The sequence below is a fragment of the Phalacrocorax carbo genome, assembly GCF_963921805.1.
Source record: "Phalacrocorax carbo chromosome W unlocalized genomic scaffold, bPhaCar2.1 SUPER_W_unloc_5, whole genome shotgun sequence".
Lineage (NCBI taxonomy): Eukaryota > Metazoa > Chordata > Aves > Suliformes > Phalacrocoracidae > Phalacrocorax > Phalacrocorax carbo.
Window position 1 is genome coordinate 201,999 of NW_026990256.1, and position 16,732 is coordinate 218,730.

The following is a 16,732-nucleotide window of genomic DNA, read 5'->3' on the forward strand; positions in this document are numbered from 1 at the left end:
TTTGGACTTAGCATGAAAACAATGTTGATAACACAGAGATGTTTTAGTTGTTGCTAGGTAGTGCTTATACTAGTCAAGGACTTCTCTAGCTCCCCATGCTCTGCCAGGTGCATAAGAAGCTGGGAGGGGAGGGGGCACAGCTAAGAGAGCAGATTCAAACTGGCCAAAGGGATATTCCATAGCATATGACATCATGCCCAGTATTTTAATTGGGGGGAGCTGGCCAGGGGCAGGCAGCGATCGCAACTCAGGGACCAGAAACATCAGTCAGCAGGTGGCAAGCAGTTGTATCACTTGTGGGTTGGTTGGTTGGTTGGTTGGTTGGGGGGGGGGGGGGGCTGGCTTCATTTCTCTCTCTCTCTCTCATTATTTTCCTTTTTATTTTATTATCATTACCATCATTAACATTACTATTTTAAACTGTTCTTATCTTAACCCACAAGTTTTTTTTGCTTTTGCTCTTCTGATTCTCTTCCCCATCCCACAGGGTTGGGGGGAGCGAGGGAGCAGCTGCATGGTGTTTAGTTGCTCACTGGGGTTAAACCATGACAACCAGCTACAGTGAAGAAAATTAACCCTATCCCAGCCAAAACCATGACAAAAGCAATACTCCATACCATATGCTCAATATATAATCTGGGGGGAGTTGGCTGAGGGACACGATGGCTGCTCAGACACTGGCTGGGCATCTGTTAGCAGATGGTGAGTAGTTGCATCACTTTTTTTTCTGGGTTTTGTTCCTCTCTCTTTTGTTTTCCTTTTCATTACAATTTATTATTGCTATTATTGCTATTACCATTAAACTGTCTTTATGTCAACCCATAAGTGTTCTCACTTTTGCTCTTCCGATTCTCTCCCCCATCCCACTGGGGGGGGAAGTGAGCCAGCAGCTGTGTGGTGCTTAGTTGCTGGCTGGGGTTAAACCACAACAAATGCTTAAGATGCCTTTATGAGGAAAAGAACAGAGGGACAAAGGTAATAAGAAAATGGGATAAAGTGCATTTTTAACACTGAATGGCAAATCCAAGCACCAAGACAATATCCTCCAAGACTTTGAACACATCACCAGGAGTACTGTACATAAAAAAATACAGAATGCCACATTTAGAAGTGACAGCATTTTTTTTCTCCTCTTTTCCTTTTCCTTTCCTTCTCCCCTCCCCTTTTTTAATTTACATGGGTATCATGGGACAGCACTAATTAAATATCTAAGTAAACTGCAGTAAGTACACCTGGTTAGTCTTAGGAAAAAAGACTAAACAGAAACAACACACTATGAACAAAAAAATTTATTTTAAAAGATAATTATTTTTAGTGAATCAAGTCAGAAAGAGAAAACATGGAAGACAACTTATCAGTTACGTAGCTCCTTAAGTACAGCTGAGGGAAGAACAAGCTGCCATAGACAATTGTAGAAATCTTCATTTTTGACCTTAGTTTAGGTTAAGTTCAAGGAACAAGAATGATCTCTTAATGACTAGAATAGTTTCAATCCAAGTTGAGAAAAACAGTTCTCATCACAAAAACTATTAGAAGATCAAGTCCCTTTATAAAAAAATATTACCAATAATGTGTTTTATCAGTTAGTCACTGACTACCCTTCAGCTCTGCCACCATAGTTTTTGTCTTTACTTCAAGATCACCCCCAAATGACTTTATCCTACCTATCTACTTTATGAGTTGCTAACACCAACTAGACTTGGCTCTGCCAAATTCTTCAGCATTTACCGTTCCATAAACACTTTCACCTAGCTATGCATTTTCCCTGTTGCTTTTTGTGCTTGGAAGGAAGTTCCCATAGAGCAAGAGAGGTACAGCCCCAATCTTATCCTCCAAACTACTCAACATGCTCAGCAAAGATGTTATACCTTAAAAAAACCTGACTGTATACAGATTAGAAGCAGAAGCCAGAGGTCTACCAGGACTGAATCCAGACTGGTGAATCCACCCTGGGGAAATAATGAGATAAGATCCACAAATCTAGCAAAATCAATCTTGACCAACTAGGATTTCTTATCCCTACCACTCCTACTGAAAGGCTGTTTCAGTTTTTCAATCCCAAATATTAGAACCCTTCTAGTTTTTATTCTAAGTTTACTACCAATCAATTATACCAATCTTCAAACACAACATAAGCCTTCATTTATCTCTCCTAGGCATGCACTCCCAGTCAAATACCCAAGAGCCTTTGTTTTGCTGCATAAAAAGGATAAGCTCTTTCCATTTCAGGATAAGTTCTCCATTGATTATCACAAATTATTCCCAATACACACTTCATATTGCCCATGTCTAAATGTCAATAATACTAATTGTGCACTTTCTGGTAAGAATTCATCCTGAGAGTTACTTGACAGTAACAGTCGTACTTCCCGTTCTCTGTTGAGTACTTCCTAAGATTATACCACTGGCTCAGAAAATTAAGCAAAAATGCAATGAAAAACGCCTGAAACTATATTTGTTGGCCTGATTTTTTTTTTATTTCTTGATCAAGAACACTATCCGCCCCACTCTTCATAAAGGAATGAGTTCTGGAGAGCAAAGCTATTGCCATTTCAGTTGAAACTCTCCATATGATATACTTTGCCTTCAACGTGTCTTCATGAGTATTTTTGGGGAAAGATTTCTGACAAAGTTTAGCTTTTGAGAACCAAATTGGAAGGGGGAGGGAAGTATTTGGCCAGCAATGGACATCAGAACTTTTTTTCTTCCTGTGTTAACTGTTGGGTCTCAGCTTTTAAATTAGGACATGACACTTCAAAAAGATAGCCTGCACACAAAGGATGTGTTTTTCAGTCCCATAACACTGTCTACATTCAGCCAGATTAAGCCTCTGAGATTACAATTTACACATGTTCAGTAAACATTTGGTATAAATCAAACAGCTGAACTCCCCACACTTCCTCCCTGTTCATGCCAAGAGCTGCACATGGAAAAGTTTTAAGAAGCTACTCATGTTTTGATGCAGTGTCAAACACTGCTGGCTCTTCATGCTTTATTTATATGATCCCAGGCCCAAGGAGTAAATTTATAGAAACTTCACAAATAGCAACTTAACTAAGATTTCATATTTCACTGTCCTACGAGTACATTAACAGTATAAACAGTTCACATTTAACAGTATAAAGGAAGCCTTAATGTCTTGCACCTACAACAGTATATTTTAACCTATGATTAAAAACCACTTACTACAAGAAAGAACTGTCCTCAAAGGTTACACATGTAAAACCCAGAGGAACTAATGACTTAAAGGCAAAATAAAGACTATTTCTGTACTTCTACTAAAAAGCAAAAATTTGAGTACCCACTAGAACAGTTCTTTCAGAATTTCAAATTTAGCATCTCTTTCATTGATCAGCCATTTCCTACCCCCGTCACAGAATGATATTCAAAATATTTTTCACCCTAGCACTACCAGGACACAATTACTACATAGGATAGTACAAAAGTAGCCAACTGGGGTTTCTTATACTTGGCGCTCAAGCAGTGCCCATTACAGGCCACTTTCTCTGATGGCTGCAGAGCTATGAAAGGTTCTGAGCTACTGACTGTCGTGGTTCAGCCCCAGTCAGTAACTAAACACCATGCAGCCGCTCGCTCACTCCCCCCCACCTTTGTGGGATGGGGGAGAGAATCAGAAGAGCAAAAGAAAAAAAAAAAACCACAAAAAACAAACTTGTGGGTTGAGATAAGAACAGTTTAATAATTAGAATTAAATAATAATAATAATAATGATAATTATAATATAGTAAAAAGGAAAAATGAAAAAGGGAAAAACCAGAAACACAAACGATACAACCACTCACCACCTGCCGACCAACGCTGCCCATCCCTGAGCTGCGATTGCTGCCCACCTCCCCTGGCCAGCTCCTCCTAGTTAACATACTGGGCATGATGTTACATGATATGGAATACCCCTTTGGCCAGTTTGAGTCCACTCTCTTAGTTGTGCCCCCTCCCCTCCCGGCTTCTTGTGCACCTGGCAGAGCATGGGAAGCTGGAAGAGTCCTTGACTAGTATAAGCACTACCCAGCAACAACTAAAACATCTGTGTGTTATCAACATTGTTTTCATGCTAAGTCCAAAGCACAGCACTATGCCAGCTGCAGTGAAGAAAATTAACTCTGTCCCAGCTGAAACCATGACACTGACCAAGGCAAATTCCCCACATCTGAAACCAAGAACTTAATAAGCACACACGGCCAAATTTGTCCTAAAGCCCACACCAGTCCCATCTTGCAGTGGAGTACTGGATGCCTAACAAAGCATCACCTCTCATCACTTCTCAAAACTCTACCCTGCGCTGCAGTTACAGCGCTGATGAAGCATACTCTCAAAAGCTTACTACCACGTAGGACAGCTTGTAAGGGACTAGAAACTTGTCTCAACATTGTTGGCAGGACAGTTTTAGCCACCACGGCAACTAGGACAGTTTAGCCACCAAAACCTCATCACCACAGCAACCAGGACAGTTTGACCGGACAGGAACGCATATGCACCCTGTTGCCTCAGAGCACATAGCCCTAGTCCTCAGCACATGCGCCTGGGCCCAGGGTCGACTGACCACATAGGGGAGGCTTGGACCCTCTAGATCCAACTTAGGTTAGATTTGTAGGGGCAAAATGTCAATTTTGTTGTTTTGGTGTATTGTATGGGCCATGACCCCTGGAACAATCAGTTATCCCCTCAGAGACTTTAGGGATGAAGGGAATAATATGAAAAATTATTTTATGCAATTGGCTGAACAAATAGCAAGTGGTTATAATCTCACAAAATGCTGTATATGTGGAGGACCGTTTGGTCTATCAAGTTGGCCCTGGGTAGCTATACCTTTGCTACCAAAATGGTTGGTGAGCAATTACAGTGAAACAAAAAAGAACAAAATATGGGAAAGCTCATATGACTCACCATGGCAGATACAATTTCCAAAGGAAAGTAAATATTGTTTGGCTAGGACACAAAAGGATGGCCCCTTTATGGGTAACAGCATGGGCGAGTGGACATATCAGAATGTAAGCATAGCTGCCCACGTGGCAAAAGAGCCATGTGAAAAGGATGAATTCATATATATCTATACCTGGGTGAATGATGAGAGATACATGAACAGATTTCCCAGATTTTGGTCTCTTACGCCTAATACCAGTCAAGGGGACACTGTAGGCCATGAGTATATTTGGGACCAGGAAACAGGAGCTTACAACTGTAAATACTGTAATAGAATAGATTGGCCCCGTTGGAGGACAACATGGGAAAAACTTTGTTCAAACTCACCCTGTTGTGAAAACACCAAAGGAATCACTATATTGTTGTGGTGGAGGTGACCCATTTGGTTTAGAACCTACCCCTTATTTTGACCCCTCACCCCATGTGGAACATTGGAGAGGACCCTTAAGGGACACTATTGGATATGTGGAAACCATGCATACAAAGTGCTGCCAGCAAACTGGTCAGGAATATGTTATCTTGGGGTGATCCGTCCCTTGTTTTTCTTGCTCTCAGAAACAGGTGGAGACCATTTAGGCATTCAAATATGTTGATTTGAAGCAGGCAAAATGATCCAAAATTATTGATACCTCCCTCAATGATGGGAGTGGCCAGTCCTGGGGTAAGGACACATGGACCCCTCAACGTATCATACAACATTATGGACCCACAACGTGGAACCCCAATGAATGGGTTAGCAGTGCTCGAGAACCCATTTACAGCCTAAATCGCATTATCCAGCTGCAAGCCGTATTAGAAATTATCACCAAACAGCTGAGGCCCTTGACCTATTGGCAGATCAGGCAACCCAAATGCGAACTGCAATTTACCAGCATCACATGGTTCTCAACTACCTACTAGCCCAAGAAGGCAGAGTCTGTGGGAAATTGAATGTTTAAAAATCTACGACAATGGCAAGGTCATTAAACAAATTGCTGCTGGAATATGGAAATTAGCCCATGTTCCCATCCAAACCTGGAAAGGCTGGGATATTGATATGTTCTCCTGGCTTCCAGAAGGCCCGTGGATTACATGAGTCTTATTTTACCTATTGTGCGGTCTAACTACATTACTGTTTTTGCCATGCATCATCCCATGTTTCATTCAGCTAGTCCAATGTGTGGTCACAAATATGCAGTTTGTACCCACTGTGTCACCTGATGGAGTTAAACAAATTCGAGCTGTACGTCAGTCTGTCATCCACAGACCAAATTGCATAAACTGTCTACCTAACCTGTTTTTACTGGAAATTGAATTGTTATTGATGTCAGGCATTGGCCTTGTTTAGAGTTGATGTCTATAATGTTTTGGCTTTTATAGGTAGCATCTTTGTTATTGATATAACCTTTCTGCCTTTGTTTCTATTCTTTCTCTCATCACTGTCTCTATATCCACCATCAATGTTGAGCCACGTGGTGGTGTAAGGGACTAGAAACTTGTCTCAACATTGTTAACAGGACAGTTTTAGCTACCACGGCAACCGGGCAGGACAGTTTAACTACCAAAACCTCATCACCATGGCAACCAGGACAGTTTGACCAGACAGGAACACATGCACCCTGTTGCCTCAGAGCACACAGCCCTAGTCCTCAGCACATGCGCCTGGGCCCAGGGTCAACTGACCACATAGGGGAGGCTTGGACCCTCTACTGACAGTACTGGGCATGCATCCCCATCACTGAATGGGAGGCATGGTTATGCAAAAAAAGTTCTGAGAACAATGCTATAAAAGGTGAAACCAGCAGAGACCCAGAGGAAGGATGTTCTCCCACCAGATTCGAAGATACATCGGATTGACGGGATGCCACAGATCCATGGTGGTAGCTATTACAACTCTCTCTCTCACTCCCTTTCTCACTCTTTTTTCTCTTTCTCTCCTTTTCTCTTGCATACTTTTTGCTGGCCAAATAAAGTGACTTGGCACTTGACTCCATTTTGAGTCTTAATTCTGTTTCCAAGAATGTAAAAGAAACCTAGTCATGATAAAACATTTGAGTTAATCAGAAGTTAAGCCCAGCTGACCCCAACCACCCAGAGCTACCTGAGGTTGGCTGGAAAGCAAGGGGGTTTACCCTCTGCCAAATTGTTCAACCCAACAGTGGATCATGACACAGCTAAAGGACACTTCTAATATCATTATGTTCAGCATTAAATTATGCACAATTTGGGGAATTTATAAATTTTGAAGTCATGAAGGGAAAACAGGTAATAAAGTCAGAAAAACATTTGTATTTTATGTCCTTTACTAATTTAAAGACAGACAACTTAATCGGGTATACTTTATAGTCAGCCTTGAGAAAAGGAGGCTTCAGCCTTGAGAAAAAGAGGCTTAGAGGGGATCTCATCACCATGTACCAGTACTTAAGGGGTAGCTACAAAGAAGATGGAGACTCCCTTTTTACATGGAGAGGACAAGGGGGAATGGACACAAGTTGCTCTTGGGGAGATTCTGATTGGACACCAGAGGAAAATTTTTCACAGTGAGGACAGTCAACCATTGGAATAATCTCCCCAGGGAAGTGGTTGCCTCGGCCACGTTGGACACCTTTAAGAGTCAGCTGGACAGGGTGCTGGGCCATCTTGTCTAGACTGTGCTCTTCCTAGAAAGGTTGGACTAGATGATCCCTGATGTCCCTTCCAACCTGTGATAGTCATATAAAAGAATTAAAACTAAGTTATGCCTACAGGCACACAACAAAACTTTTTAATTCTAAAGCACAAATACTGCAGAAACTCTTCAAGTAATTAGGGTCCTGATCCTTCAAAAATAATTAAGACTTCCTTGCTATAAGTTTCTATCACTTTAGCTTCACTTGAACAATAGCAGTCAAGGTGTAAACTGTATAGAATCTGCTGCCACACAAGGTAGCAGAGTTGCCAAAGCACTATTAGCTTCAGTATCATATCTCCAGCTTGTACTTCCTGCCAAACCAGACAGAAGATTAATTTGTGCTCATGTGAGTCAGACTAAGTGTAATATCCAAATTATAACTGAAAGTACATCTGTAGTAAAGTTAAACTCTAACATATACTTAGCTGTAGTGACTCAAATAATCCTGTGACCTCAGTGAGAGCAATTCAGATGCCTAACACCATTTTTAGGTATCTAAGAGCATGTCAGACATCCACAAAAGAATGGTAGTCATGACAGAACTACAAAAGACCCACATCTTTTTTTGAGCAACAACTCAAAGCTAACCACTGGGTAGGATTAGGTATCCAAACAAAGAAACTACTCATATAGTTACTATTACATACATTTGAGGGTTTCCATGATCATGTCCCTTCACACTGCAACTGAACAAGAAATACATAGGGCATTCTGCTCAAATCTATATCACTTAGTGGTTTGGTTTTTTACCTGAATGTCACCATTCACATTTAAACACAAGTCTATTTAATTTTCAGTCCTACCATAATTTATATAGTATCAAATACCTGCACTTGCTCAGAGGTCCCATCACATCAGAGGAACCAACCCAACAGAATTCATCACAGAAGCTGCTTTTTAAAGTCCCGATTCCACAGTCACTCAGAAGTAACTGTTTCATATGTTTGGATTGCTGTAACAACCAGCCCTCCAAAACTTTTACAGTCTATCAGCCAAACACAAAGGCCTGTGAAATTCATAACTATGTCAAAAAAAAAATTTATTCGTAGTAGTAGTAGTATCATTCACTTATAAAAAAACACAGCAGTTTTAGATTAGATGAATTGCTGAATTGTTTCAAAGTAAGTGAAACTTACATTGGATTTCAAGAGACTGCAGTTTCAGAACCTTTGTATCTGTATCATCTCCCAAGATGGAAGACTACAACTATCTCCTGTCCTATGACTTCAAAAGAAAAAAACCAAACTAACAAAAACACAACAGAAAACACAACCCCACAAACATGCCAAGGAGACAGCTACATAGGAAAAAAGTTTAAGCTGATTTTAGAAACTTAGCTTTGTAAATTTATTTCATACTGGTTTAGTCTATTCAAGAATAAACTGTCAGGGCCTTAATGATGCTCAAACCCCACCTAGGTGGTCAGACCCACCTCATCACTTAGGACTTGCCTGGTCATCATGGGACTGTTGGCCAACCCTGGTTACTTTTGCTGACCTGATCCTGACTTGACTTTCTAACTTGGTCTTGGATCTGCCTCCTCATTATGGACTTGCCTAACACTCTGGACTCTTGGCTGAATGCAGTTACCATCACTGGACCTGCTCTGCTAACCCTGCTTGTGTGCTGTGGGACTGCACCATCTGTCAGTGAGAATTTTACCAAGTGTGAATTCATGCTCACAAGATATGACAAGTGTTTCTCAGTGAAAGGAATTAAAAAAAAAAAGCAAGCTTTCATTATTAGCCTGCTGCCATCTATGGTACTTGAGGTTACACCAAATGCATATTTCTTCACAATGCTACTACAAGAAATTATAGCAGGATTATCATGTCTTCATTTTAATGGTACATGGATGCATTTTCTTCTGGACAACTTTAACATTTTAAAGTTAAAAAGCTTTTGATCTCATTACTTATCTGTTTGTTTCATTACCTCTCGTCTTTCAAACCAAAATACATCTTGGTTTGGTTGGTACAGCATCCAGAGGACAGCTATTTAACAGAGGAATACTATGACTTCAAAAGCATATCAGCCTTTGGGTTCAGTTTAGGATGGGGGTTGGTTTGGGGTTTGTTGTTTTTTTTTTTTTTTAAAAAAAGGAGAGTACCACATTAAAAAAAAAAAAGAGGTTAAGTAGCCAACATCTCAAAATCAAGATTTTATGATCAATCTAAGCAAGCAAATACTTGAAACAAGAAATCCTATTTTACATACTGAATTCCTTTACTTCCAGGAGACAGCAAAACAGAAACATAATTTAATTTTAGATTTCCAAAATTATTAACTACCCAAAATAGATGTTTCTGCTTTACCTTTATCTTCCCAGAAAAAATATTTTTTGATTTAACATCAAGTAAGAATCTCTGCTGGGATCTTTTTAATAAAAGGCATGAGAATAGTCACAGCAAACCTCACAAGTAGATCACAAACAATTAGTAAAACCAAAATATTTTTTTAAAAAGCAGGCTCTATCTTTAGACCTTCACAATAACTTTTTCATGTGATGCCCCCCTCTCCTTTCTCTGCCATAGCAGTTTGCGATTTTACGCAAGCACAGGAAGTGGCTTCAAAGGTAAGGAAAATAACTGATCTCATTATACATAAAATTATCAAGCATGAGTTAAAATATTATTACATTTGAATAAGGTGTTCAGACAAAATGACAGGTTGTCAGGGTTCATCTGGAAATACTGGTTTTATGTATCAAGTATTTTAAAACACATAGTCAAACAAAACTGAAATGCAGACACATTAATACCCACTTATTTCAAAGCTGTTATGCCAATAGCATGACAATCAAGGTTGGCCTTGTAATTCGCCTTACTTGAAGAGGCCTTCTACCCCTTCAAGTAAACATGTGGATGAGTAAAGGTACACAAGATTACCTTTTGTGGGCAGTGGGACAAGACAGAAGTCAGCAGAGATTGAAAGAAGTAAAAAAAGGCTTCCAAAAAAAAGGAAAGGCATACAGCTTTCCTAAAACAACTTCTACAAGTAAAAGAAATCCAGAACTGTAGGGGAATAGACAGGGATCGGCGACCGGAAGATTACGGGATGTGACGGAAAGATAGACTCCTCCCCATAGGAGTGGCAGGAACAGGAACCGCAAGAGCTATATAAGCATGTGACGCAGCCAAATAAACGGACATTTTGTATCCATCATATTGATGTCTGTGCATCATTGTCCCCAGGGTGGGTAGAGCCCTGTGTCCCGGAGGTATGCGGCCCAAGATAAGTTCTCCCGCAGAAGCGTACAGCTACACAGAACCACGTTTAACAGTGAACTTCAAGTTACAGAGATGTTGTTATAGAGTCCTTTTATCATGATGCATTGCAGATGATTAGAGCGTGGATTTTTGCCTGACAGGTACAATAGAAGTCTTTCCCTGATAAGAAATTGGAATCAACTATTGCACTTTAAGCAATGTCTTCAAACTGTAATATGGTTGAGGTAGGTCCCTAGCTTAGGTCACAGAAACACTACATAGGACAAGTTACCTGGGCTGAGCCGCCACACAAGGGCAACTATACTGCTTCCAATACCCCTAACTACTCTAGGTATCTATACAAAGTAAATTTTGCTATATGTTATTTTCACCACTATTACAAAAAGCAAATAAAAGCATCACATACTTTTGTTGCTGAAGACATATTATAGAACAATGACACCTTTTCAGTACTTGGTGCCAAAAGGTATTTAAAAGAACAGTGCTCACTGCCATCAGTGCCAGTCCAAACTATTGTTGGTGGCAACCTCAATGCCAGGGCTGCCGTTCATCTAGAAGGTCATTGCACTGTGTAAAACAAAGAAAAAGCACAGTGACTAGCCTAAAGAATACACTTTACTAAATTTTATGACCATAAAAACAAAACTGATTCAGACAGACTTCAGTGAATAAGTGTCAGTAACACTATGCTTCCAACAGCTACCTGCGCAAAAGTATGTTTGAAGTGTGACAGCTCAATTTTTAAAAGGCTTAGTTATTTCAGCTGACATCCTAAACTCACTACCATATAGTATGCGTGTGTTTTAGTGTCAGCATGAAATAAGTGAGGCACAAAAAAATTCGGTAAGATTATTAAAGTAGCTCAAGAAATTAGTTGAGCTGGATTCAAATAGCAAAGAAAGAACAGATAAGGAGGAGAAGCATCCAAGGAGGTCAGCTCATCTTGACAGCTGAAGCTAGAACATCAGGTAAAAAAAACAAGTCTCAGCTATATGACAGGTCAGTAGTGCAAAAGCTAAAAGCTTTAGAATACATTACAACACAGCATTTTGAGATGCAGAGTAGAACCTATGCCTAGCCATCAGCACCCTGCATGCTTCAGAAATAATGTAAAGAAGCAAGTAAACTTGATGGGGGCTGGGAGGGGGCAAGAGAGGAAAAAGGGGGTAAATTCACTAAACTTAGCTATCTGGGTCAGTCAAATGGAAGAAAAAGTGTTGTAGCATTACACACACGCACACTAAGTTACCACCAAAATCAAGACTTTTTTTTTTCCTTCAAAATAATGCACCTAAACCGCAATTTGTGTTATTTTAGCAATAGAAGGCAAGACAAAACACAGAAACCTGAACTTGTGAAAAAGCTGCGCCCGTTTCTAAGGCTTCTAAAAGCGCTGCTTACCCTACAAGCTCCCCCAAGCCATCATGCCCCAAGCCCCGCGGAAGGCAAGCGCCTCCGGCGCTGCCGATCAGCGCCCCCCAGCCCCCCCCAAGACCAGTGCTACCCCACAGCGCTGGTCCTCCTCCACTTCCCACGGCTAGAAACACCCACACACAGGCAGCGGGGCCAGTGCCCCTCCCCCGGACACCCACAGCTCTGCAAAGCTCGCTCTGCCCCCGCCGCAGTACTGAGAAAAGCTCGCAGCACCCCACCAACCACAGCCTCACCTTGAAGGGGTTGTTGAGGTCCGGATGGGCAAAAGGGTTGCTGTCGAAGTCCGACATGGGGCAGGCAAACACTATGATTAGTAGACAACAACTCTTCCCCTACAACACCCCCCACATTCGCCGGCTCGCAAATTGCTCCCCGTCGCTATCACCAGCCGTTGCAGCCCAGGCCCGACCAGCCACGGCGCACCAGCCTCCCAAAATGGCTGCCCCGGAACTGAAGCTACCGGGCGGAACAACCCTGAAAGAGAGAAAGAGCACACGTTTCTGGAGTGGGTAGGGAGGAAGTACGGCTTAGAAAAGCCTATTCGCGAGAGAGTGGACTGTGAGAGGAACGCTTGTCGCTCTTGCTGTACTAGCTGAGCTGATTGGGGGGTAATGAGGGATTCTTTCTCGCTGCTCTCGCTTATGAGCACTAGCCCGGAGCTGGGGGAAGGGCCAGGGCTTCCCGCCTATGGCATATCTAGCGCGGCAGACAGGGAGGGGTGTGTGGGAATGGCGGGGGATAGGGGGGAAGGGGGGAAGTCTCCCCTCAGAGAGCGGTACTTGACTGGCCATATCCGAGCCACTGGCTTGGCCAGGGCGGTTCCCATTTGGTAGCCTTGTCTCTGGGCTACTCTGTACCATGTGGATGGTACCCAAAGGGAGGAGGTGTGTGGTCTCTCCTTTACTCCATCCCTGCCCCTCAGAATGGGTCAGGACAACCTGTCTTGTCTGGAAAGTGAAATGCACATGTGAAGATAATGAGAAAACCTTCATATTTGAGGCTTATTTGGTAAAAACCAAATTTAATCTCATATTCCTTCTCCTGTTGGCATGATAAATAGTGTGCCAAGTTAATGGCTTCTCAGATGTCTTGTACAAGGGTTCAACAAGGTCTCCAGGTAGGGTATGGCTTTGAACCATGGTCACAAAATCCTACTTAATTGGGTGGATGCATTGAAAGGGCTTCTTAGAAATGTTAAACCATTTTGAGCTGTTCAAAAGCCCTTTCAAATATGTCCTCAAAAATGCTGAGACTTCAGTTTTAAGAACCTGGTCCAAATTATGACAATAAATGGGAACAGCTGTTTGAAGTACTGAAGAACCTTTGGTTCAGAGCTATTATTGAAATCTGAAATCCTGTATTCTTGATATCAAACAGTAACAGTCTATATTGATGCAACACTTAAAACCAATGTATTCTGGATTTCTTTAAATGATTGTCATGGTTTTAGCTGGGATATAATTTATTTTCTTCACCATAGCTGGTATAGTGCTGTGTTTTGGACATAGTATGAAAATAATGTTGATAACACACTGATGTTTTAGTTGTTGCTAGGTAGCACTTTTACTAGTCAAGGACTTTTCCAGCCTCTCATGCTCTGCTGGGTGCACAAGAAGCCAGGAGGTGAGGGGGCACAGCTAAGAGATCTGATCCAAACTGGCCAAAGGGCTATCCCATATCACATGACATCATGCCCAGTATATTAATTGGGAGGAGCTGGACAGGGGGCAGGCAGCGTCAGTCAGCGGGTGGTGAGCGGTTGTATCGTTTGTGGGTGGTATTTTTTATTTTATCATAATCATCATTATTATTATCATTACTATATTTTTTTAGTAGTTATACTGTTCTTATCTCAACCCACAAGTTTTCTTGCTTTTGCTCTTCCAATTCTCTCCCCCATCCCACTGGGGTGGGCGGAGTGAGCAAGCAGGTGCGTGGTGTTTAGTTGCTGACTGGGGCTAAACCAAGACAGTACTTTTTGGCGCCCAACGTGGGGCAGGAAGGGTTTGAGGAGATAACAGTTGCTGGTCACAGCATAGACTCTGTTTTCAATATTAGTTTATCCGCTCTGGTCTTGTACTTGCTGTGTTTGTTAAAGACTTGTGTTGGTTTTTGTGGTCTGCTCTGCAGTGATTAGTAATGTTTTCCCTGGGAGAGTCGTTTTTTAAAACATTGGCCTTGACTTTTATTTGGTATTTGAAGTTTATATTGAAGCTGTTACTGTATGTCGGGTACCACCTCATGGATACAATTAGCCATTATACCTCCTCCTCTGAGAGTTCTTTTATGGAGGAAATACACAATGGCACCTTAGCTACCATCTTATATAATGTCTCCTCCTTCATTACAACAAGTTTTCAGTATCTTTAACATCCTTGGGTAGTTAAGATACATCTGTTGGTATTGCTGTGGCAGACCATTTCAGCTCTGTCTAAGGTTAATAAGCAATTTAAGAATATCATCCAGAGATCTGCCCCAAGGCTGGATAGCTATGGGTGGCAGGGTATGTGGGATAGTATGGGCAAATGCCTAAGACGGTGGGCACCCCCCGTGGTGTGGGACTTCACCCCTGAACAAGTGCAGAATCCTGAAAAATTAGTAGAGTATTTGGAGGAAGTATGTTGTCACCCTGGCAACTCCAGAGAGACACAGATAACTGCAACATGCTGAGGCCTGGCCCATGCCTGCTGAGCCCTGTTTACCACTCTTCAGTACCCCCAAGGGGAAGAGAAGGTCTCTGAACGTAACAAGACAAAGAAAAGGAAAACAATAGGCATCAAGTCTATTCCAGCTCCGGTGACACATACCGTGGCCTCTCCAACTCTGGAGACACATACCACGGCCACTCCAACTCTAGCGACAGCCATTGCAGCCATTCCAAACCCTGCAACAAGCACTGCGGTCACTCAAACCCCCACGACATGCACTGCAGCTGAATCAGAGGATGAACCTGTGCCAGTATCAGTCACCCCTACACACAAGAAGAAATCCTGGAAGAGAAAGTCAACTCATTTAGAAAGAGTTGATGAGAAAGCAGGGCCATCACGATGAGAGGAGGAGGAAGAGGAAGAACTTGTACAAGAAACGGAAGCTAACTGATCCCTATCCTTGAGTGAGTTGGCGGACATGCGAAAAGATTTTGCCCGCCATTCAGGTGAGCATGTTATCACCTGGCTGTTCCGATACTGGGATAATTGAGCCAGTAGCCTGGAATTAGAGGGGAAGGAAGCCAAACAACTGGGATCCCTTTCTAGGGAAGGGGGCATTGACAAGGCAGTTGGAAAAGGACCACAAGCCCTCAGCCTCTGGAGGCGACTCCTGTCCGGTGTGAAAGGAAGGTATCCCTTCAAGGAAAATGTTATGTATTGCTCAGGAAAATGGACCACCATGCAGGAAGGTATCCAGTACCTGAGGGAATTAGCCATACTTGAGGTGATTTATAGTGACCTAGACGATCAACAGTCACTTAAAGATCCAGATGAAGCCCAACACACATGACCCATGTGGTGGAAGTTTGTACAAGAGCGCACCATCCTCGTATGCAAACTCATTGGCAGTAATGTCCTGGAAAGGGGATGAGGCACCAACAGTGGCGAATGTGACTGATAAACTCTAGGATTATGAAGCAAATATTTCTTCCTCCTTCGTCTCAGCTGTGGAAAAACTGCCCCAGAAGATTCAGCAGCTCAAAGAAGATATGTCCTACTCCCCACCTGTATGGAACATTATCTGAGCCGTTAGGAGTAAGCATCCCTCTGCTCAAAAAGAATACACACAGTGGGGCAGCCTATGGTTTTACCTGCGTGACCATGGAGAGGACATGAGGAGGTGGGATGGAAAATCTACCTTGACCCTAGAGGCATGAGTAAACGAGCTGCAAGGAAAATTCGTGCTCCACTTTCCAGGAAGTAGTTCCCCAGACAGAGAAGTAGAAGCACTGATTTTATTTCTGAGCTTAATACAGAGACTCTTGATTCACATTAACAGGAAGTGAGTTGCTGTTGTGGTTCAGCTCCAGTCAGCAACTAAACACCACACAGACACTCGCTCACTCCCTCCAACCCTGTGGGATGGGGTAGAGAATCTGGAGGGCCAAAGGTTGAGATAAGAACAGTTTAATAATTAGAATAAAATAATAATGATACTAATAACAATAATGATAATATAATGAAAAGGAGTAGGGAAAAAGGGAGAACAGCCAGAAGCACAAACGATACAACCGCTCACCACCCGCTGACCGACGCTACTGGTCCCCGAGCCGCGATTGCTGCCTGCCTCCCCCTGGGCAGCTCCTCCCAGTTAACATACTGGGCATGATGTTACATGATATGGAATATCCATTTGGCCAGATTGAATCCACTCTCTTAGCTGTGCCCCCTCCCCTCCTGGTTCTTGTGCACCTGGCAGAACATGGGAAGCTGGAAGAGTCCTTGACTACTACAAGCACTACCCAGCAACGACTAAAATATCTGTGTGT

The 16,732-nt window shown here is 42.3% G+C and overlaps 1 protein-coding gene across 3 annotated transcripts in view; it reads right to left on the minus strand.

Moving 5' to 3' along the window:
• LOC135310889 (secretory carrier-associated membrane protein 1-like) overlaps window positions 1–12,900 on the minus strand; it is a 108,383-nt gene extending 95,483 nt beyond the window's left edge. For 2 of the 3 annotated variants that reach the window (XM_064440000.1, XM_064439998.1), the window contains exon 1: window positions 12,489–12,900. In XM_064440000.1, the coding sequence (XP_064296070.1) occupies window positions 12,489–12,545 (57 nt within the window). In that variant the 5' untranslated portion in view covers window positions 12,546–12,900. The remainder of the gene's footprint in view (window positions 1–12,488) is intronic. The other variant, XM_064440001.1, reaches the window with a different exon arrangement.
• Window positions 12,901–16,732: the final 3,832 nt, after the last annotated feature.